This window comes from Diaphorina citri, unplaced genomic scaffold (genome assembly GCF_000475195.1).
Source record: "Diaphorina citri unplaced genomic scaffold, Diaci psyllid genome assembly version 1.1 scaffold867, whole genome shotgun sequence".
NCBI classification, from domain to species: Eukaryota; Metazoa; Arthropoda; class Insecta; order Hemiptera; family Psyllidae; genus Diaphorina; species Diaphorina citri.
The window spans coordinates 79,386-102,806 of NW_007378299.1; the positions used below are offsets into that span (position 1 = coordinate 79,386).

Here is a 23,421-nt window from a genome sequence, read left to right on the forward strand (position 1 = left end):
AATCACACCTATCATGTTGCCTTGTTAATGTCACTTGTATCATGACTAGAATGATATTTAATGAAATGCTGGTTCTTGGAATTTGGTATTTGGGACTTTTAGAATTTTCTTGCCTTATCCTTATTTTGGCCTTTCAAAACTTGAAGGCCGATTCTTTCAGCAGTTTCTGTAGCTGTCTAGTCCATCATTTCTACAGGTGGTTTTTGTAAACTTATATGTCAGTTTGTAACATTGTTACGATTTGTTAGGAATTTTGTAATTCTTAGAATCACACCTATCATGTTGCCTTGTTAATGTCACTTGTATGACTAGAATGATATTTAATGAAATGCTGGTTCTTGGAATTTGGTATTTGGGACTTTTAGAATGATTAATTTAAAATTAAATGCAACATACGGAAAGTCCACACTTCAAGGTTTTGTAGTCTGGTATTTTGGTTTCAGAACTTTATACATTTTTAGAAATCAAAAAAGATATATTTTTGTGGGAGTCCTCTAAACTCAAAGGTCTAAATCAGTAAAATTGCCATAGTAATAGAATATATCTTGTTTATATTTTCCTTCCTAGATAATAGAATAGAATACACTTTGTTTATACTGTCAGCATAGGAATAGAATATATCTTGTTTATACTTTCCTTCCTAGAAAATAGAATAGAATATACTTTGTTTATACTGCCAGCATAGTAATAGAATATATCTTGTTTATACTGCCAGACTGCCGTCCGTAAGAGTTAAAAATCCGTTCCGTTTGCTCTCGCAGTCTGAAGAAGATTTTATATCTATGTGAGATACTCTCCTTCCTAGAGGATACGGAAATTAAAATGGAGGAGTTGCAAATGGGTAAAAATTATTAATAAATGGTCAATTCCTACGTAAAAAGTAGTAATCCTTTCCGTATATCTATGACGACTTGTTCCTATGTCTTTCTTATTTCTTGTAATTGTTCACCAAACGTTTACTCCATTCACATCCCTTCATATGTCTGGTAATAGTCTGGTATGGTCGTATGTCGGTCTTGGAGTTGTGCAAATGTGCACCATTTTATTCCATTCACTTGTCTTCTGACATGACCAGTTATGACTTCATGAGTTCATGACACTCATGACATGTGTTCATCTGTTCATGTTACGCAACTACTTCGGGCATCTTTGTTCAATCGGATCATCTCTCGTTCTCATTTGTTTTGTCATGACATTATGTATTGTGTTTCATAGAGAGGACTTCTATGTGCATAAGAGCAGGGTTGATTCCAACAATGAGTCCTCCTCGCAACCTTTAAAAAAACTCATAAGCATCATTCAATCGGATAAGGAAACTCGTGTGATGTACCAGACTTTTTTTTTCAAAAAAGAATACCAGGTTCTCGCCTTTCATTTTCCTATTTTGAGGAAGGGGACCACTCTTTCTTGCTCCTATTTGTAGAAGCTTAACCCATCCTTTAGGGCTGTTTGCTCTTACACCTACATAAGTCTCTTTTTTAAGGGCTTTTTTTGTATGATTATGAAACTAAGCTGAATATGTGTATGGAGTTCTGGAATCTGGTCCCCTTTGTGAAGCCCGGGTCAATCCCCTCTCCTGTGTACACTCCTGTATGGGAGAAGACACAAATCACGTCTTGAAGACATAAACAAAGACATTTCTAAACATTGGACACCACAAGGCTGTGGACAAACAAAACTTAAGTTCTCTACAGAGATCTACAGTAAACAAAGATCTAGTAAACAAAAGTTCCAAGTTTACTAGCACAAACAAAACGAAGATCATACAAAGATCTAATAATCAAAACACAAGTTCCAAGTACTTTTACTAGCACGAAGATCTGGTTACCTATCTACCATTGCTACCTGCTACCATGAAATACAATGCTACTGTCATCACTGGATTCTTTGAGCTGTCGCAATGTTAGAAGTAAACAAAAGTAAATTACATAGTAGCTGAATGTAAACAAGTGTTGAAAGAATTTTGGTGGGTGTAATTGTGTAACAGGCGGGATTCAAAGAAGTCACGATTTCTGTGAAACATGCTTGAATGGCTTGATTGAAGACTCCGTTAACTTTGAAAATGGCCACCTGCCTCGGTGCTGTATTGGTCAAGACGCTCGTCTGGTAAACAGGAGGGCATGGGTTCAATCCCAGCCAAGGTATGGAATTTTATCCGAGCATCCGAAAGCAAAGCAATCCGAAATTTTGAGAATTTGACCACAGTAATACTATGCAGGGGTAAAGAGACTTTTCAGAACAATCCTAACATGAAACAGGAACGCAACAGCAAACTGAATTGGCCAATCGCTGAGTCATCCTCAACCTCAAGTATATGATATGCACTTCTTTTAGTTCTTCTTCGTCGTCGTCTTCTTCTTTGTCTTCTGCGTCTTCTTCTTCGTCTTCTCCAACTACCAACTAAGCTAACTAGGCTGGCTACTCTGAAGGTCCTGTACCCATCATATGAGAATCATTAGGTTAAAAAGGAAAACCCACTAAACGAATTCCCACATTTTCCTTTGAAAGAGGGAAAATCGTCTCAGATGATGTGTACACCTGCCTCGGTGGTGTAGTGGTCAAGGCGCTCGCCTGGTAAACAGGAGGGCGTGGGTTCAATCCCAGCCGAGGTATGGAATTTTCACCTAAGCCTCGGAGTAGGCCTTTAGAGGATAAATAAAATTCGTGATTTAATGGATTATAGAGGTAATGGAAAGTAAAAATCCACTAATGCGAGGTGTTGAGGACGTTCACTCTTGTAAAGTTAGTTGACCATTTGACTAAACGTTGCGCTCTGTGCACCCATACAAGGCAATCTAGTAGGAGTAGTGGGCGAACGAGCGAGGTGGATTTTAAAAATAAACAGCGAAATAACCAATTTATGCAAGGAAATACAACATGCAGGCCCGTACTTAGGGATTGCCGAAGGTCCTCCCACCCCCCTAAACTTAATTTTTTCTCCTTTACCATAAGCCAGACTCCGAAAATTTGGAGCATGGACTCTCGAGCCCCCCTCGACAAAATCCTGGATACGGCCCTAACAACACGTATGTATAGTCTATGTACGTATGTATAGATTTAGTTAAAGCTGATTAGCCTGAACGTCCGTCGATTGGCTTATTCTAAACAAATAACGTTCGTTTTAATTGCGTTAATCATAAAGGCTTGTCACAAATGTCGTTCCCTGCTTAATGCACTACGCTAAATTGTATGACTTGACTTGGACTCAAACCACCAACCTCCAGATTCAAAGTCCATCGTGCTAAGCACTTCACCACTGAGGTTGGTACATGTTTTCTTCTTCTTCTTCTTCTTCGTCATTTCCCTTATGCCCTAACGAGCGTCGGGTCTAAGGCACTTTCGTTCAATTTCCTCCGGACACACTAGTCCAACTCCCTCTTTTGCTCTTGCATCTATGGCGGTTCCAGAGTAATTGTAATTGTAATTTTTATTTGACATTTTAATTATACATATTTTTCATATAGGTTAAATAAATTTCAAATTGAGTTTGCTGGTGGATCGTCATTTCCCTTATGCCCTAACGAGCGTCGGGTCTAAGGCACTTTCGTTCAATTTCCTCCGGACACACTCTTCGATTTCGGCACGATAACACCTCCATTGTTACAGTTCCCTCTATGAAAAAATCTCGAGAAAGAGTTGTGATCAAAGGAATGCAATCAAAATATCAATATTAGAATTAATTTCTTTTCAAACAATGGAATGTATGTCTCAATTTCTGCAATACATTCCGTCAATAGAAAGTTCTTAGGACCATCCTCTACGAGTATTCTTTGGTGGAGGTGGAGATTTTTTTTTTTTAGTCAAATGGGTGGCACCCTCCAAATTTTTATGGTCCAAAGTAACACAACTGAATATTAGTAATCAGAACTGGATATTCAAATATGGTAATGATTTCAGAATGAAATCAAGAAATTTCTGTGGTACCTATAAATAGATCTGGAAGTCAGGAAACTCTGGAAAGGCAATTTGATGTCTGGCTTCCCTGTGACCATTGCTAGTAATGGACTTCTAAATATTCCATTTATTTATTTAAAAATAACAATTTGATAATTAATACGAGTATCCATTGGCTGATGGCCTAGACAACAATCTGGTTTTGTTCGTCCAGAACTTTATCTCCGATTGCCCGAATTTCAAATCAACTAATCAGATAACTTGATCCAGTGAGTTCAAATACGGCCATCCACTATCAGGTAGACCTGACAGGCGCACCTGCTCAGGAGTACCTGTCAGGTCTACCTAATGGTGAATGGCCGGCCTATGTTTGAAATCAGGTTGTGGTCCTGACTTTAATGGCTCTTGGACCGTCTAGCGTCTGGCAGGCAAAACCGAAATGGTTCTTCACGATACCTACAACGATAATTTGTTATTCAGATTACCAACATGCATACGAGTATTCTAACACATATGAGTATACATTCTTTCCAATTTCCAAATTGCATCATTCATCAAAATTACGCGAAGTCTTCAGAGCTTCAGACAAGACACATTACGTCGGACTATTCATTTCACTGTATAATTCTAACACTAATCTTTGTAAAGTCTGTGTATACCAAGTATGTTGTTTCTGTGTAATACTGTATATTTATCCTTACTTTGCAGTGGCGTGGAGTGAGAATACCAAAGCGGAAGTTATAAAGTCTCTAACTATATAAACATAAACCCGTATACAGTATGCTGACTTGCTGATCTGGTGGTCATTTTATGGCCGGGTCCACAAAGTTAGTTTGAACTCTTGGATTAAGCTATCTAATGGATCAGTTGCAAATGGGTAAAAATTATAAATAAATGATCGATTCCTATGTAAAAAGTTGGGAAAAATCCAAATCTGAGGTCAAAGTTCCGGGCAGTTGCAAATGGGTAAAAAATATAAATAAATGATCGATTCCTATGTAAAAAGTTGGGAAAAATCCAAATCTGAGGTCAAAGTTCCGGAAAAATAACTGTAAAAGGTCGTGTCCACAAAGTTAGTTTGAACTCTTGGATTAAGCTATCTAATGGAGCAGTTGCAAATGGGTAAAAATTATAAATAAATGATCGATTCCTATGTAAAAAGTTGGGAAAAATCCAAATCTGAAGTCAAAGTTCCGGAAAAATAACTGTAAAAGGTCGTAGGGGGTGAGAAAAAACCGTAGAGAAGAAGGAAAGCAATCCTAACATCCAATGGAGAATACTCCACTGTAATACCACTCTCTTATCCATTCTCCTGTACTTCTCTACACAATGTCCTATTGTTTCATAAACATGTTGTGTTTTGGAAGGAAAGCAATCCTAACATCCAATGCCGAATACTCCACTGTAATACCACTCTCTTATCCATTCTCCTGTACTTCTCTACACAATGTCCTATTGTTTCATAAACATGTTGTGTTTTAATTATTTGATTGTTTCTGGTTCCTGAGAGGGAGATCTGAAGAACTAGCCATCCGGAATAGACCTAGCCTCCAGGCTCGAAGTCTCTGGTGGTTCGGACACGGAGAATCGACCATCCTAGCTGATTCAAAATAGCTCCTAAAATTTGGTGTCGAGGGGGCCCGGCCACCCCCTCCCCCCTTCGAACTTCATTTTTCTCTTGTACTGTGGGCCGGACTCCGAAAATTTGGAGCATCCACCCCCCCACCCCCTCCATCACTATTTCAGTACTGGCCAATCCCTTTCTGGTGGTTCGAACACGGAGAATCGACCATCCTAGCTGATTCAAAATAGCTCCGAAAATTTGGTGTCGAGGGGGCCCGGCCACCCCCTCCCCCCTTCAAACTTCATTTTTCTCTTGTACTGTGGGCCGGACTCCGAAAATTTGGAGCATCCACCCCCCCACCCCCTCCATCACCGTTTGGACCCTCGCCGACCCCTCGCGACAAAATCCTGGATACGGCCCTCGGTTGAACCCGAATTTTTCTTTCAAAAGAGGGGAAATGAGCTTCAGAAGAGGGGAGTTCGTCTCAGTTTCCGAAAGAAAAAAGCGACTCAATTGTCTGCTCGCAGTTGACAATTCAGACCAAATTTTCCTTTAAAAGATGGGAAATTAGCTTCGGAAGAGGGGAATTCGTCTCGGTGTGCGAAAGGAAAATGCGACTCAACTCTCTGCTCGTATTCATTAGACTTACTATTTACTCTATTAGAATCCGTAATACCATGTTGAATTATTTGGAGAGAGGTGAGAAGGATCAAGAAGAGAGAACCTTCCAATCTGAAAGCAGAAGAGAGAATGAGCTCTGACAAAAATCTAGGTCTGAAGAAACCTCCCCTTGACCCCTTGGTCAGGGGAAATGTATGGGAGGATTCTCCTACATTTGGACTATTGGTTTGGAGATTCCTCTGTGGTTATTAAGATAGAAATTACATTGTCTTTCACAGTTGGTTCTAGGTTTGTTCGCGGTATTTGCGGTATGTCCGCAGTTTCCGCGGTTTTTTCGCGGTATTCGCGATTTGTTCGCGGTATTTGCAACTTGTTCGCGGTATCCGCGGTTTGTTCGCGGTTTGCTCGCGGTATCCGTGGTTTGCTCGCGGTATCCGCGGTTTGCTCGCGGTATCCGCGATTTGTTCGCGGTATCCGTTCACAAAAAGCCCACTCTAAGCCTTTGATGTAAAGGGCTAACAGCACTAAAAGATGTGTTGAGCTTTACGAATCTACGAATTTTCATCTTCATTGTTGTGTCTTGTCTTTTTTTCTGTCCTCAAATTGTATCCATCTCAAATCCCAAAATAATGTAGTCTTTTTCTTCGCCTTTTCCCTTGTTCAGATGGGGCGACGTTTGTCATCGGCCTCTCAATCAGCTTTAGAGTGATCTCTTTGAGGGCAACTGGTTTTGACTAAACAAAATTTTCCGAGTGGATGCTATTGATATATGCATGCAAGATTGCAAGCCCAAATGTAGTAACGTATTATACATATTTACTTGTATGAGTGTCTGGTCGGTTGCGTGTCTGTGCTGTAAGTTGTATTAATATCATTTCCCATTATATTTCGTGAAATTCTCCAGGTAGCTTCTTGAGTGTTTGTAGTGGTTATTATAACAGTTTGCTTTCATTTTCTGGTAATGAAGTGAGTGTTCTGTCTAGTTGGTTTCTGTGGTCACTGTGGTGTGGGGTCTGTATCTGGGTGTCTTCAATGTATGTTTTATATTGTCTTGGGATCTCCATTTGCTTTGATATTGTCTTCAATGGGATCTCGATTTACTATATTGTCTATTTGCTCGTATGCATTTGGCCTAAGTGCTTTTTGTATAGACGAAGTAGGGGCAAAGTTTTTACTTCTCAGCGATTTTCCCTTTAGATACTGTTTGCCATGTTTCTTGACCACTACACCATGGAGGTTCTTTTTCACCGGAAATCGAACCCTTGTGATACCCAGTCGGACAGAGAGCTCGTTAGAAGGGCATAAGTTGTTAACCGTTATTCCTAGAGACCTGACATGTACACCAATCGATTTCTCGTGAAAAATTACATAGGAAAGACACCTTGGTCATCTTAAATACTCTAATGGGAACTCTAGTTATCCGTAAAAACATGTCGAATTATTTGGAGAGAGGTGAGAGGGATCAAGAAGAGAGAACCTTCCAATCTGAAAGCAGAAGAGAGAATGAGCTCTGACAAAAATCTAGGTCTGAAGAAACCTCCCCTTGACCCCCTACTACCAAAAACCATGTAGGGGATCAGGGGAAATGTAGGGGAGGATTCTACATTTGGACCATTGGTTTGGAGATTCCTCTGTGGTTATTAAGATAGAAATTACATTGTCTTTCACAGTTGGTTACATTTGGACTATTGGTTTGGAGATTCCTCTGTGGTTATTAAGATAGAAATTACATTGTCTTTCACAGTTGGTTTTAGGTTTGTTCGTGGTATTTGCGGTATCTCCGCAGTTTCCGCGGTATTCGCGATTTGTTCGCGGTATCCGCGGTTGGTTCGCGATTTGTTCGCGGTATCCGCGGTTGGTTCGCGATTTGTTCGCGGTATCCGCGATTTGTTCGCGGTATCCGCGGTTTGTTTCGCGGTATCCGCGATTTGTTCGCGGTATCCGCGATTTGTTCGCGGTATTCGCAATTCGTTCGCGGCATTTTTTTCTGCTTGAGCTGCAGGCTTTCGTGGTATCCGCGGTTTGTTCGCGATTTGTTCGCGGTATCTGCGGTTTGTTCGCGGTATCCGCGATTTATTCGCGGTATCCGCGGTTTGTTCGCGGTATCCGCGGTTTGTTCGCGGTATCCGCGGATTGTTCGCGGTATCCGCGATTTGTTCGCGGTATCCGTTCACAAAAAGCCCACTCTAAGCCTTTGATGTAAAGGGCTAACAGCACTAAAAGATGTGTTGAGCTTTACGAATCTACGAATTTTCATCTTCATTGTTGTGTCTTGTCTTCTTTTCTGTCCTCAAATTGTATCCATCTCAAATCCCAAAATAATGTAGTAATTATCTTTTTCTTCGCCTTTTCCCTTATTCAGATGGGGCGACGTTTGTCATCGGCCTCTCAATCAGCTTTAGAGTGATCTCTTTGAGGGCAACTGGTTTTGACTAAACAAAATTTTCCGAGTGGATGCTATTGATATATGCATGCAAGCCCAAATGTAGTAGTAACGTATTATACATATTTACTTGTATGAGTGTCTGGTCGGTTGCGTGTCTGTGTTGTAAGTTGTATTAATATCATTTCCCATTATATTTCGTGAAATTCTCCAGGTAGCTTCTTGAGTGTTTGTAGTGGTTATTATAACAGTTTGCTTTCATTTTCTGGTAATGAAGTGAGTGTTCTGTCTAGTTGGTTTCTGTGGTCACTGTGGTGTTGGGTCTGTATATCTGGGTGTCTTCAATGTATGTTTTATATTGTCTTGGGATCTCCATTTGCTTTGATATTATCTTCAATGGGATCTCGATTTACTTTGATATTGTCTATTTGCTCGTATGCATTTGGCCTAGGTGCTTTTTGTATAGACGAAGTAGGGGCAAAGTTTTTACTTCTGCTCTGCGATTTTCCCTTTAGATACTGTTTGCTTTGTTTTTTGACCACTACATCATGGAGGTTCTTTTTCACCGGAAATCGAACCCTTGTGATACCCAGTCGGGCACAGCTCACCAACTCATACACTGAGTGTTTACCTATGTACGTATAAATGCAACTTCTTTCTTTGTGTTATTATGTCACAACTTTGGTGCTCACTGCAGCATTGTAGGATTTTTCCCAATAAGTATCTCAATAATCCTAAACAAACAATGTTTACCTATCATGCTTGCTATGCGCATTTACATGTCATAGCTACTCATTTTCCTCACGAGGCTGAGTGGGCCCCGCAACAGCCAGTCACGGGATCAGCGCATTTACATGTCATAGCTACTCATTTTCCTCACGAGGCTGAGTGGGCCCCGCAACAGCCAGTCACGGGATCAATCAACATTTACATGTCATAGCTACTCATTTTCCTCACGAGGCTGAGTGGGCCCCGCAACAGCCAGTCACGGAATCAATCATTTGCTTACATGTCATAGCTACTCATTTTCCTCACGAGGCTGAGTGGGCCCCGCAACAGCCAGTCACGGGAGCAATCATTTGCATGGATGTCATAGTTACTCATTTTCCTCACGAGGCTGAGTGGGCCCCGCAACAGCCAGTCACGGGATCAATCATTTGCATGATACAAATTTTCTGTGATATTTCCAAATCCAAATATTTCAACACGCCTGTGCTTTAACTATAGCCTTGTAAAAATGGACAAAAAATTTTAGCGCTAAATCTCACTTTGTTTCTTACAACTTTATTTTCACTGGGTGCCCAATGCACCTGCCTACACCTCAGTTGTTACACTAGTGTGGGACTGAAGAGGCAGGATTTGTGAATCACCTGGAATTAGATTCATAACTTTTAGTTCCTTATTATCAGAATTACTTTTTCTTTACCCATCAGCTGTTTTGTAAATTACTTCGATGTAACAGAAATTTGAAAAGTGTGTATACGAAAATTTCATGGATTTTCGATATCTTTTCCATTACATCTTAAGAGCTCAAGCGATCTGCTGATTCCCTGGGTAAGGATTCTCTTCACCAAATAAAAACTCGAATCTCTGGGAAGGTGAATTAGTGGTGATTACGACACATCCACTAACAACACTGTTGTGGATTACATGCTTTTGTGAGACCTTTAATCTCGATCCACCCAATTTGTGAAAGTTCAAAATGGCAATAACTTTGGGAAGTAGTAGTTTATTTATTTGTATTTGCTTGCTTTGCTTTCCGTGTCCATGAGATGAGCATTTGAGCATGACACCTATCTCACGGTGTTGAAAGGATTAGGGGGTATTTGTATTCATTTCTTTGGTATTTATTGTTTTAATTTGATTGGCTTTTCAAACCGGGTTGCCAATTTTTTCGTATACACACTTTTTCGCGGAGTACCACAAATGGGGTAGAGTACGGTATTCCCCGGCGCATTCACACGTTCAAAGGACACACCTGTTTTCAAACAGGTGATACTTTAGTACCATATAATTAAACAGGAATATTTTATTTAACCCATGCTTTCCCTTCAATCGCACTTCCCCAGGAAATGAAACTTGTTATTAGCTGGGTACGATTTATCGCAAGTCGTCAGGGGTATGAAACTTGTCAATAGTTGTGTACGATTTCGGTCATTCTTCCCCTCTTTAAAATGCCCAGCTTTACTGGGCCGTGTGTTTGAGGAATTAGTAAGTTTATCACAAACTGTTTTTCGTACAATTTTTTTAATTTAATTTTATTCAAACAATTAAAACTCAAATAATAACATAATTTTAATAAAATTATCACCGCGATTTCTAATAAAAAATTAATTAATATTAAGAATAATTTTATTAATACTAAAACTAAATTATTTTTATTATTTAATAATAAATTATTTTTTACATTTGTTAGTGTTAATATTAGTTGACTAGTTTTTATATTTATCATTTTTGATAGTGTTACTAGTAATAACATTGCCCCATCTGGAGGATCTCTATCAGTTCTTATAATCGATGGAAATCGAATCATGTTGAACTTTGGAGGTGTTAATAATATCAAAGATTTAAAATAACAATCAAAGGACAATGAAAAGAAATAAAAAGTTAGTTTATAAAAATTCCTTGGTAAAGATTTAATGAATAAGAAGAAATGTGTAAATTTATGCAAAATTCTTACAATGGAATTAAATGATACATTTAATAATATTCCATAATAGTTTAAGTGCTTGGATTTTATTAAATTGAATTCATTCAGTGTCGGATAGAGAACTACCACCATCAGCAAGAGTAGTGTAGCAAGTATCCTTAGTAAACAAAATAAACAACTGATAACAAATGTCAAGCAAGATACAAATAACAAACGAAGCCATGATGACAAATTTAACAAGCAAGGAGGAGGTGAACAACTTAACAAACAACTCAACAATGACTTTAAAATTGACTTTAACTGTAACTTTAACATGGATAAGATTATAAGACTAGATGAAATCAGAGGTAACATTGCTGTGGACATGTTGACCAGTGTGGGGACACTTATTACTAACACAAACATGGACAGTAGTGACGTCGAAGGTGAGGTTAGGTCCGCACCTGATGTACAGGCTGCTGGAGGGGAGAAATAGTAGTAACCAGGGTCGGTCTGTTCCATACTGGTGCTACAAGATGGTCGCATCGGTTTGTACTTGTTGTTGAGACAGGTCGTGCGATTGTGGATACAAAATTGAGTCCCGTTGTTGGGATTGGAATCACAGTAGTCATAACAGCAGGTTTCACCGTACATTGAATTCTCCATCTGCTCTCCTGTCTCCGGAATGTTGGGATCTACACCAAACACACAAACAACACTCCATTAGTAATACCAAACACATAAACAACATCATTAGTATCAATCGTTGGTATAATGCCCCTCGTCTAAAGCTCAGACACTAAGGTCTGAGGCTTGGTTTACTGAGCTCCAAAGTTCCTAAAATTAAATCTGACTGTAATAAACTTTGAAAATCCAATGATGCAAAATAGCCTAAAAACTCCGTTATTGTTGTCTTTTGCGACAATTTGAAAAAAGTGGAGGGCAAGTCTTGAAACCTGAAGAATTATGTTTCTAAAGATGCCCTCCAACGTACCTAATATAGGTATAATATTAGTTTACAATTTGTTTGGAAAAAAAGAGAGAAAATCGAATTTTTTTAAACCGAATAATAATCATCAAAATTATTTACCTAATTATTTTTATTAGTAATTATCTCGTTTGTGTATTGACAAAAACGCATATTAAAAAAAAGATTTATAAATAAATTAAAAAAAAAAAACATCAAATTTTCTCTTCCATTTTTTTGTTATTATTCGGTTAACAAAACAAGATTCATCTTAACAATTATTCCATCTGTTAAACATTTATCTAATATGGTCGAACTAAACACACGACTCTAAGAATTTAGTTTTAATGTAGGTTATTTTGAAAAGAAAAATAAAATGTACAATTGTACATTATTATCCAACTCAATTATGTCTAGAAATATTTAACTTAAAAGAACAAAGGTCTAGTACACCTGGTAGACAATCGCATGCCTTTTGAAAATCGGATTTTTCTTTGAACCCCTTGAAAATTTGGCTGCATCCGAATTCCGCAAAAAATGACCTTTTTGTAAGTGGGACAAATTTACGCAAAGATATTATTGTCTGAATGATTTTACCTCAAATTTTTGTTTTACATAAAAGGGTTAAGTGATCAATCATTGTGAAAATATTATTTTATGCTTTATGATACGTATGCATTTCCAATTAACTCAAATGACCCTAGATTTTTTTTAGTCTATACCTGTCTTCAATTGTTATTTCCCGTTTCCCCTTCTTTACTTCACTTAATCCCAATATTTTCACCTTGTATCTCTTCATCTCCTCCACCGACTCCGCTTCTTTCCCTGTAATACTTTTGATATTCCAAGTTCCAATCCGTGTCCTTATTCTGGTCCGAAATTGAGTACGAGGGCAAGTTCCTGATCCGTCCGTTGTTTTTCCGAGGCGAGTGTTGTTTCTCTGAATCCGGATAGTACTAGAGCGAGGATTAGCCGACCTCTAGACTAGATCGGCCGATAATTCATGTATTGCACTTATGTATGTGCAATATACTACTGACCTGGGACGTCCTGATAAATGGACCAACCAGGTTACCAGCTCTTGCTCGGGACCCTGGGATCGCCAGTTCCCATACAGCTTGTAAAATATTCTTTCCCATATTCTTTTCTCTTCGATTTAAGATAAGACCTCTATAGCAGTTACAGTTCCCTCTATCAAACCTGTTGTACATGTTTTCAAGAGGTTTATAGTTATTCAGGGTTAAATGGTAGAGGTTGCCCTTAAAAATGATTTTGCCCTTCCTTTTGAATGTAATTATTGTATGTTCTTCATTCTTCTTCTGCGGGAAAAAGCTTCAATTTTGGCACAGCTTAGCCCCGTTCACAAAAAGCCCACTCTAAGCCTTTGATGTAAAGGGCTAACAGCACTAAAAGATGTGTTGAGCTTTACGAATCTACGAATTTCAAATGAACTTACCAAATCAACTATGGATAATCCTCACATGTCCAGGTTAATTTTACATCCCAAATTGCACCAACAACTCAGTAATTATTATTTAGAAAACAATGAATTTCACGAATTGCTACTCAGCTTTTCCCAAAACATTTGGTTGAATGCCGGTTTCTAACTGTGGACACTTTGGACGAATAAAAATAGAACCAAGGAAATCAGAAATGGGATTTAAAAAAAAAAAAAAATATTTTTTGAATAAATTAATGAACTAAAATCAATGCTATTCTAATTGTTACGTGATAATATAATCGAACTAAATTTTTTTTATTCAATTTTCAAAGCATGAAAGAATCTCTAGCTTGTCCTTAAAGTGACGAAAGTGCAATTAAATCTTCATAAAATCAACCTTAAAAAATAATAAAAATTAGTAAGTTATTATTCGTTATAAAACAAAGACTGTAAATAATTATTAATTGCGGTTATAAAAATAAATTCACCGGGTCCGACTCGCGAGTGCTTCTGGTTGACGGTCGAGACAAGACTGATGGGTTTCATGACTTTCATGTCTGAACGGAGGTCTTCCATGCCACAAGGATCTAGGATGTTGGACTCCTATAAACAAACTGCCAAACTCTGGCTGGTTGCTATTAAGTACTTTGTGGGTACCAGCGCGCTGAAAATCTGATTCCACTGTTTCACTAAAATCAGACAAACTATTTGAGATTTATAAACGTAGTCCACACACTTGAGTTATATTGCCTAAGGCTTTTATCACCTTTTGTTCCCACCTAATCCCACCTTTTGTTAAATTTGTCCTTCATCTAGTGATTCTAGTGTATGAATGATGTTGGACCCTGTTCGTACCCTATGTCCTCAAGTGAGTGGGGTCCGGTCGTTTATAACACTCAAATAGTTTGTACGATTTTAGTGAAACATACTCTCCAAAGTAAAAAGAATCTGGTCTCCGCAGGTACGAAAACCTTTGAACCAGTCAGAAAGCGCCTTTCTTTATACTCGTATAGTGTGAACTGGTTATTTTCTGAAGATTTCCAAAGGTCTTTTTTTTTAGTTTAGATGCACCTTAGTACTAGACTCTTTATTGTTCAAAATTCATACACTAGAATCACTAGATGAAGGACAAATTTAACAAAAGGTGGGATTAGGTGGGAACAAAAGGTGATAAAAGCCTTAGGCAAAATAACTCAAGTGTGTGGACTACGTTTATAAATCTCAAATAGTTTGTCTGATTTTAGTGAAACAGTGGAATCAGATTATTAGCGCGCTGGTACCCACAAAGTGCTTAACAGCAACCAGCCAAAGTTTGGCAGTTTGTTTATAGGGTAATTGAAATATATCAGTTTTTTCTTTCACAGAATTCACAAAATATCTGTTTTCTCTTTCACAGATAATCGTACTAAGAGTGTGACAGTGGGTATCAGTCATTGGCTGTTCCTCACACTGTTTGTAATCTAAAAGCAGATGCTAGTCTATTCCTCAAAATTTTTAAAGATTAAGTAAGTGTTGTTGTTTTCAAATGCTCGGAGTTGACGATTAGGTCATTTTCCCATTAAATAAACATTTTCGTAATAAACCACATAATGAATTATTAGCGCGCTGGTACCCACAAAGTGCTTAACAGCAACCAGCCAAAGCTTGGCAGTTTGTTTATAGGGTAATTGAAATATATCAGTTTTTTCTTTCACAGAATTCACAAAATATCTGTTTTCTCTTTCACAGATAATGGAACATGAAATGCTAACCTATTCATGTAGGTAAGAAGAAAAATTACACCTTGCAATTTCAGGACTTGCCAATTGAATATCAAAGAACATTCCAAACAAAGGTGGTAGTAGTAAGTACTTCATTTGAGACTTAAAATCTTAATACCGAATCCATGACCATTGACCACAGAGAAATCTACATCGAATTTCACAAAACATTGGTACCCAATTGCTTTTTTTAACATTGAAAATGTTTGGACTTTGGATCGTTACAAACAGATAATTTGTAAATTGTTATTCCTAGAGACCTGACATGTACACCAATCGATTCCTCGTGAAAAGTTATATAGGAAAGGCTCGTTAGAAGGGCATAAGTTGTTAACCGTTATTCCTAGAGACCTGACCTGACATCCAATCTGAAAGCAGAAGAGAGAATGAGCTCTGACAAAAATCTAGGTCTGAAGAAACCTCCCCTTGACCCCCTACTATTTTTAACATGGAAAATGTTTGGACTTTGGCTCGTTAGAAGGGCATAAGTTGTTAACCGTAATTCCTAGAGACCTGACATGTACACCAATCGATTTCTCGTGAAAAGTTACATAGGAAAGACACCTTGGTCATCTTAAATACTCTAATGGGAACTCTAGTAATCCGTAAAACCCTGTCGAATTATTTGGAGAGAGGTGAGAGGGATCAAGAAGAGAGAACCTTCCAATCTGAAAGCAGAAGAGAGAATGAGCTGCAGGCACCGTTTGACTACAGCCCTGTAAAAAGAGACAATATAACTTCTATCTTGATAACCACAGAGTAATTTCCGAACCCATGGTCAAAATGTAGGAGAAACCTACTCTCAACCCCCTACATTTCCCCGACCACAGAGGAATCTCCGAACCCATGGTCAAAATGTAGGAGAACCCTACTCTCAACCCCCTACATTTCCCCTGATCCCCTACTTTTAGTTTTGGTAGTAGGGGGTCAAGGGGAGGTTTCTTTATACCTAGATTTTTGGAGAGATCTCATTCTCTCTTCTGCTTTCAGGTTGGAAGGTTCTCTGTTCCCTCTCTCCTCTCTGTGATATCTCCAAATCCAAATATTTCAACACGCCTGTGCTTTAACTACAGCTTTGTAAAAATGGACAAAAATTTTTAGCGCTAAATCTCTTTTTGTTGCTTACAACTTCATTTTCACTGGGTGCCCAATGCACCTGCCTACACCTCAGTTGTTACACTAGTGTGGGACTGAAGAGGCAGGATTTGTGAATCACCTGGTGTATGGTGTACCTGAGTTCAAATAGGAAATTGGTGTGACCGGTGTCACTACACTTCTCTCTCCTCTCTGTGATATTTCCAAATCCAAATATTTCAACACGCCTGTGCTTTAACTACAGCCTTGTAAAAATGGACAAAAAATTTTAGCGCTAAATCTCGCTTTGTTTCTTACAACTTTATTTTCACTGGGTGCCCAATACAGCTGCCTACACCTCAGTTGTTACACTAGTGTAGGACTGAAGAGGCAGGATTTGTGAATCACCTGGTGTATGGTGTACCTGAGTTCAAATAGGAAATTGGTGTGACCGGTGTCACTACACTTTCTAAACACTACCTCAGCCAGTCATACTGAACATAGTGGTCGGGTGGAAGTGCTCAGTTAGTACATAGTTGGGTGAAAAATCCGTTTTAAAAGAATTTTAAAGCGCTGTGACCGGCGTGATTCGGCGTGAACGACCAGGGTATTCCTGTGTTAAAACGCCTTATCCGAAAAAAAGCTCTTTGAGAAATGCCTATATCTATATTATGGCTGGTTTACACATCCTGGTGAACAGTCCAAATAGTGGTCGGGTGGAAGTGCTCAGTTAGTACATAGTTGGGTGAAAAATCCGTTTTAAAAGAATTTTAAAGCGCTTTGACCGGCGCGATTCGGCGTGAACGACCAGGGTATTCCTATGTTAAAACGCCTTATCCGATAAAAAAAGCTCTTTGAGAAATGCCTATATCTATATTATGGCTGGTTTACACATCCTGGTGAACAGTCCAGCTTTCAGTAGAGTTAGTTAGAATCAATTGAATTTGTACCTGTATCCTGTACTGGAGTGCATTTTGTCTAACTGGACTGGAATGTTGTGTTAATAGGTTAATACTTTATACAGTAGCTAGAATACCTACTGGCCTTGTGTGATCCAGCCAGCCAATAAAAAGTCCTCCACTGCCCAAGTTTTATGACGAAGATATGCACCAAATGTAAACAACTACCGGACGTTTTATCTGTTAGGGCTAGCACCAAGTATCCAACCAAGGCTTTGGGATTATCATGCTCGGGTTATTCTGGCATCTTTCTCTATTCCTATACAGTAGCTAGAATACCTACTGACCTTGTGTGATCCAGCCAGCCAATAAAAAGTCCTCCACTGCCCAAGTTTCATGACAAAGATATGCACCAAATGTTAACAACTACCGGGCGTTTTATCTGTTAGGGCTAGCACCAAGTATCCAACCAAGGCTTTGGGATTATCATGCTCGGGTTATTCTGGCATCTTTCTCTCTTCCTCCCTAAATAAAATAGTGTAGTCCTGACATCTCCACTAATTTTGGTGGATGTATCAAATAGTCACGGTTAGTCCAGTGGTAACGCGCTTGCTTGCCATGCAGAAGGTCCCGGGTTCGAATCCCACCATCTCTTGAAATTTTGGCTGCATCCGAATTCCGCAATATCCATGAAAAATAGTTTTTGCGGAACTCGGATGTCATTGTAATGAAAAAACGATGTATTCTGTATCTAAATTAAAAAACCTTTATTTATTTAAAAGAAAAACACTTATACGAGAACATAGAAAAAGTATAAGTACCTACGATCACACAGACAAATACGAAAAAAATTGCATTGATTTTGTTAGAAATTTGAAAGACAAAATTATCTTTTACATAAGTTTCTCGATCATATCAGTTGCATCAAGATTTATTTCTGAAATTTCCTTTATTATGCTACCTAACCGTACTACCCCAGAATTTTGCTCATGGGTGAAAGTTCTTTTTGTATGTTACCTAACCGTATTATCCTCAGAAAGTTGCTCATTTGTGAAAGTTCTTTTTGTATTCTACCTAACCGTATTATCCCCAGAAAGTTGCTCATTTGTGAAAGTTCTTTTTTTATACTACCTAACCGTATTATCCCCAGAAATTTGCTCATTTGTGAAAGTTCTTTCTGTATGCTACCTAACCGTATTACCTCCAGAAGGTTGCTCATTTGTGAAAGTTCTTTTTATATGCAACCTAACCGTTTTACTAAGGCCTAGTTATCTACATAGGCAAGCATTGAGGCCACTGAGATAGAAATCATACTGGGTATCTACCTATCTACTCTAGGTACCTGTTTGTTGAATTTTTATATTTTGCGGAATTCGGATGTGTTTTTTTACTACCTGAGACATGTTGCGGAATTCGGATACACCGGAAAATTTACGCAAAGATATTATTGTCTGAATGATTTTACCTCAAATTTTTGTTTAACATAAATGGGTTAAGTGATCAATCATTGTGAAAATATTATTTTATGCTTTATGATACGTATGCATTTCCAATTAACTCAAATGAACCTAGATTTTCAGGCAGACATGGAAGACTTTCCGAAGACAATTGAAACCTCAGGGTGTGTACTAGACTTTGATGAGTTTTGTCTAGAAATTACAACAAGCTGATTCTAAAGACCTTTCAAAAGTGGTTTAGATTTCTCTATTGCATGTTTTAAAGCCTCAGAAGTTTGTGCTGATGATTCCACAACAAGATTACAAATTACAATCAATATCTTCATTTATTTCTTTTTAAAAATTTCTTCAAGTTATTCTGGCTTTTGCAATAGATCATTTTTTGTAACCAGTTCAATCATTTTATGGAACACATAAAACTCAGTGTTGTAATTTTTTCACAAAGCTTTAGGACGGATAATAAAAAATAAATCAAACTTAAATGAACAATATTAATAGACATTTTTGCTTCAACAAAATCCCATAATCATAAATGTTATTCTGGCTTTTGCAATAGATCATAATTTTTTGTAACCAGTTCAATCATTTTATGGAACACATAAAACTCAGTGTTGTAATTTTTTCACAAACCTTTAGGACGGATAATAAAAAATAAATCAAACTTAAATGAACAATATTAATAGACATTTTTGCTTCAACAAAATCCCATAATCATAAACAAATAAAATTACCATATAATTATATGTGTATATAAAAAAGTAACAAACACCACACACTCAACACAAAAAAGAGGGGATGAAAAATGAAAACCACTAACAATAAAATAATTATTTTGTATAAAAAAACTTAACAAAAAAAATATTTCAACAGAAATAAAATGGAAAATAATTAATGGTTTAAAAAATGGTTCGAACAAGTGTCGAATTTTTGGAAACCTTCTACCAAGCTACAAGACTTCAACTTTAATATTGTTTTTGTCTTACCATAGGGACCAGAATCTTCAAATAGAGGTATTTCATGTTTCCCAAATAAGTGAATGAAATCGGTATACATACATTTAATTATGTTTATTTCATGTCTTTCCAATTTTAAAGAATAGAAAAACGACCCAATCCGAAAGCAGTATTCAACATGTCCGTATCTTCATTAGATAGAGTAAATATGCAGTGTACGGGTGTACCTAAACTATTAGTTTCCAACTGTGATGTAAAATATTGACGTCATTCAGGTTAAAAGTTAAACGGATATGACAATAAAATTTCAGGTAGAGAAAATAGGTAATTAGGAAATGTCTTGTCTCACAAAGGGTTCTAAAATTTTCCTATAGGGTGTACTTTTGAAGGTAAAACTTTAATGGTGTAAAAATTAACTGTCAATTAACTAACGAAACTATTTACATTGAAAAATAAAATCATTCAATATACAGGGTATAAAAATTTTCCACAAAATTATTAGTTTTATCGTATGTACATATTGTTTTTGTCTTACCATAGGGACCAGAATCTTCAACTAGAGGTATTTCACGTTTCCCAAATAAGTGAATGAAATCGGTATACATACATTTAATTATATGTTTATGTCATGTCTTTCCAATTTTAAAGAATAGAAAAACGACCCAATCCGAAAGCAGTATTCAACATGTCCGTATCTTCATTTGATAGAGTAAATATGCAGTGTACCTAAACTATTAGTTTCCAACTGTGATGTAAAATATTGACGTCATTCAGGTTAAAAGTTAAACGGATATGACAATAAAATTTCAGGTAGAGAAAATAGGTAATTGGGAAATGTCTTGTCTCACAAAGGGTTCTAAAATTTTCATATAGGGTGTACTTTTGAAGGTAAAACTTTAATGGTGTAAAAATTAACTGTCAATTAACTAACGAAACTATTTACATTGAAAAATAAATGGAAATGTCTTGTCTCACAAAGGGTTCTAAAATTTTCCTATAGGGTGTACTTTTGAAAGTAAAATTTTAATGGTGTAAAAATTAACTGTCAATTAATTAACGAAACTATTTACATTGAAAAATAAAATCATTCAATATACAGGGTATAAAAATTTTCCACAAAATTATTAGTTTTATCGTATGTATACTCATTACTCACTTACTCACAAATGTTGATTCTAAATTTTCCTACAGTAATATGCTCTTATTATAAATTTTCTATTTAAATGTTCAAATTTATTTTAAATTTTCCGTGATGAAATGCAGCATTTGAAATGCGCTAGGGTTTTTAGTAGATCCTTACTCACAAATGTTGATTCTAAATTTTCCTACAGTAATATGCTCTTATTCTAAATTTTCTATTTAAATGTTCAAATTTATTTTAAATTTTCCGTGATGAAATGCAGCATTTGAAATGCGCTAGGGTTTTTAGTAGATCTTCCTCATTGAACCAACTTTCAAATTTACCTTTACACCCTGTATATTTTACAGTTTTTCTGATCTAAATGTACATTCGAAAATAATACAAAATTTTGAAAACAATTGGCGTGAAATTTATCCTATCAAAAACTACCTTTATTTGTAGGAAAAATTAATAGAATGGGGTTTCTTTTTGTTGTAATAGTGAGGAAGAAAATGCGTTGTAGCTAAATGGAAATTCTGAATTGAAGATTTTAATTTTTCGAACGGTTTTCACTCGAAGGTTAAAATGATGTAAGTCGCTTACGTTTGTGGGTCACATGTACTGTAAGTATAGCATTGCCTTTGTTTGAATTTTAAAGAATATTTTTCAATTGAAACCATTTCCCCTACTGTCAATAGGAAGCATGGGTATTTCTCCTCAAAATTTGATCCACTTATCTACTTACGTTTGTGGGTCACATGTACTGTAAGTATAGCATTGCCTTTGTTTGAACTTTAAAGAATATTTTTCAATTGAAACCATTTCCCCTACTGTCAATAGGAAGCATGGGTATTTCTCCTCAAAATTTGATCCACTTATCTTTACAATGATTATTATTTTTAAATTATTTCCGTAATCAAAAACCTAAGTCATTAACTCTACCTAAATGAATAGTTATATTCAATTATAAAAATATTCATAATAAATAATAATTGATAATCATATCTACACAGTAATAACAAACTTACACTTAAATTAAATAATAAATAATAATTATAGTTATAATAATACTTAAAATTACTTGATAAAAAACAATAATGCTGTGATAAATTTATTAAATAAATTTGAGGAATTAATCTATAAATTAGTCTATAAATTCAATTTTCTTTATTTATTTAAAGTTCCGCGTGTACTGAGCCGTCTGACTTGAGAGAACATTTACTTTGCCTTATATATTTGAAGAATTTCTATGAATAGTAACAAGTTGGGGTTTTCTCAGTATGCCACGTTGTCTGTGTAAATGCGCCTTGAAATTTCAAAGGTTATCATACAATTTATAGTACAGAGTTTAAGTAATTACCTATTTAATTTCAACGGAGCTTTTGAAGCTTTTAAGAAACTTTATTGTATCTGGAAAAAAATGTTCTTATATTTTAAGGATTTTTGATATATTTAAAAATATTAAGAGCGAGAAAAAAAAATCTTTAATGAGTTTTTTGTGTGTATTGGGTCAGGACCTGTTGATGATAGCCAGAAGACCGAAACAGCTGTCGAAGAATGTTTGAAAATCTAACCCATATCAGTCTAAAATATACAAAAGTTACAATACACACACCTTAGTCTTATAATATGACATGTTATTCAATACTGCAGAACAGGTGATTTGTAAACAATATGTTTTAATACCCAGAAAGTTGATCATTCGTGAAAATGAGAAATACCCAATGATGCAAAATAGCCTAAAAGCTCCGTTATTGTTGTCTTTTGAGACAATTTGAAAAAAGTGGAGGGCAAGTCTTGAAACCTGAAGAATTATGTTTCTAAAGACGCCCTCCAACGTACCTAATATAGGTATAGTATTAGTTTACAATTTGTTTGGGAAAAAAGAGAGAAAATCGAATTTTTTTAAACCGAATAATAATCATCAAAATTATTTACCTAATTATTTTTATTAGTAATTATCTCGTTTGTGTATTGCAAACACACAAACAACACTCCATTAGTAATACCAAACACATAAACAACATCATTAGTATCATGCCCTTCATCTAAAGCTCAGACACTAAGGTCTGAGGCTTGGTTTACTGAGCTCCAAAGTTCCTAAAATTAAATCTGACTGTAATAAACTTTGAAAATGGGATACCATGTCAATTACTAATTAATACTTAAATAAGAAGAAAATCTGAGCGCACGGCAGTGCGCCAGGCCAAGTTCCAGTAAGCACGCCTGTGTATCTTTACACGAACCGATTCGGCAGGTGTTTCTCACCTTCATAGATAGGGTTCCTCTATAGATAAACTTTTGAAATTCAGGGCACATATTTAGGTAAGGTATATAAAGTTGAAAATTTGAGCTCTTAATATCAATTAGTTCCGGAGATATAGAGGCTCAAAAATCGCAATTTTTTACTCATTCACTGACTCACTCACTCATCAGGCTTCCTCTATAGATAAACTTTTGAAATTCAGGGCACATATTTAGGTAAGGTATATAAAGTTGAAATTTTGAGCTCTTAATATCAATTAGTTCCGGAGATATAGAGGCTCAAAAATCGCAATTTTTTACTCATTCACTGACTCACTCACTCATCAAAATGATCAGGCACTTCCCGATGTCGTAGAAACTTGAAATTTGGCAGAATGGTAGGTCTTGATGAGTA

The 23,421-nt window shown here is 36.6% G+C and overlaps 2 protein-coding genes across 3 annotated transcripts in view; both read right to left on the reverse strand.

The window, feature by feature from the left end:
• The window catches only part of LOC103512637 (clarin-3), a 51,271-nt gene extending 37,255 nt beyond the window's left edge, over positions 1 to 14,016 (reverse strand). For both annotated transcript variants that reach the window (XR_541552.3, XM_008477407.3), the window contains exon 1: positions 13,515 to 14,016. The gene's annotated coding sequence lies outside the window, so the exon portion shown is untranslated. The remainder of the gene's footprint in view (positions 1 to 13,514) is intronic.
• The window catches only part of LOC103512642, a 24,535-nt gene continuing 8,234 nt past the window's right edge, over positions 7,121 to 23,421 (reverse strand). Inside the window, exons 3-4 of the mRNA XM_026826059.1 lie at positions 10,870 to 11,786; positions 7,121 to 7,366 (exon numbers count right to left, since the gene is read on the reverse strand). Of these exons, the coding sequence (XP_026681860.1) occupies positions 7,121 to 7,366; positions 10,870 to 11,786 (1,163 nt within the window). The remainder of the gene's footprint in view (positions 7,367 to 10,869; positions 11,787 to 23,421) is intronic.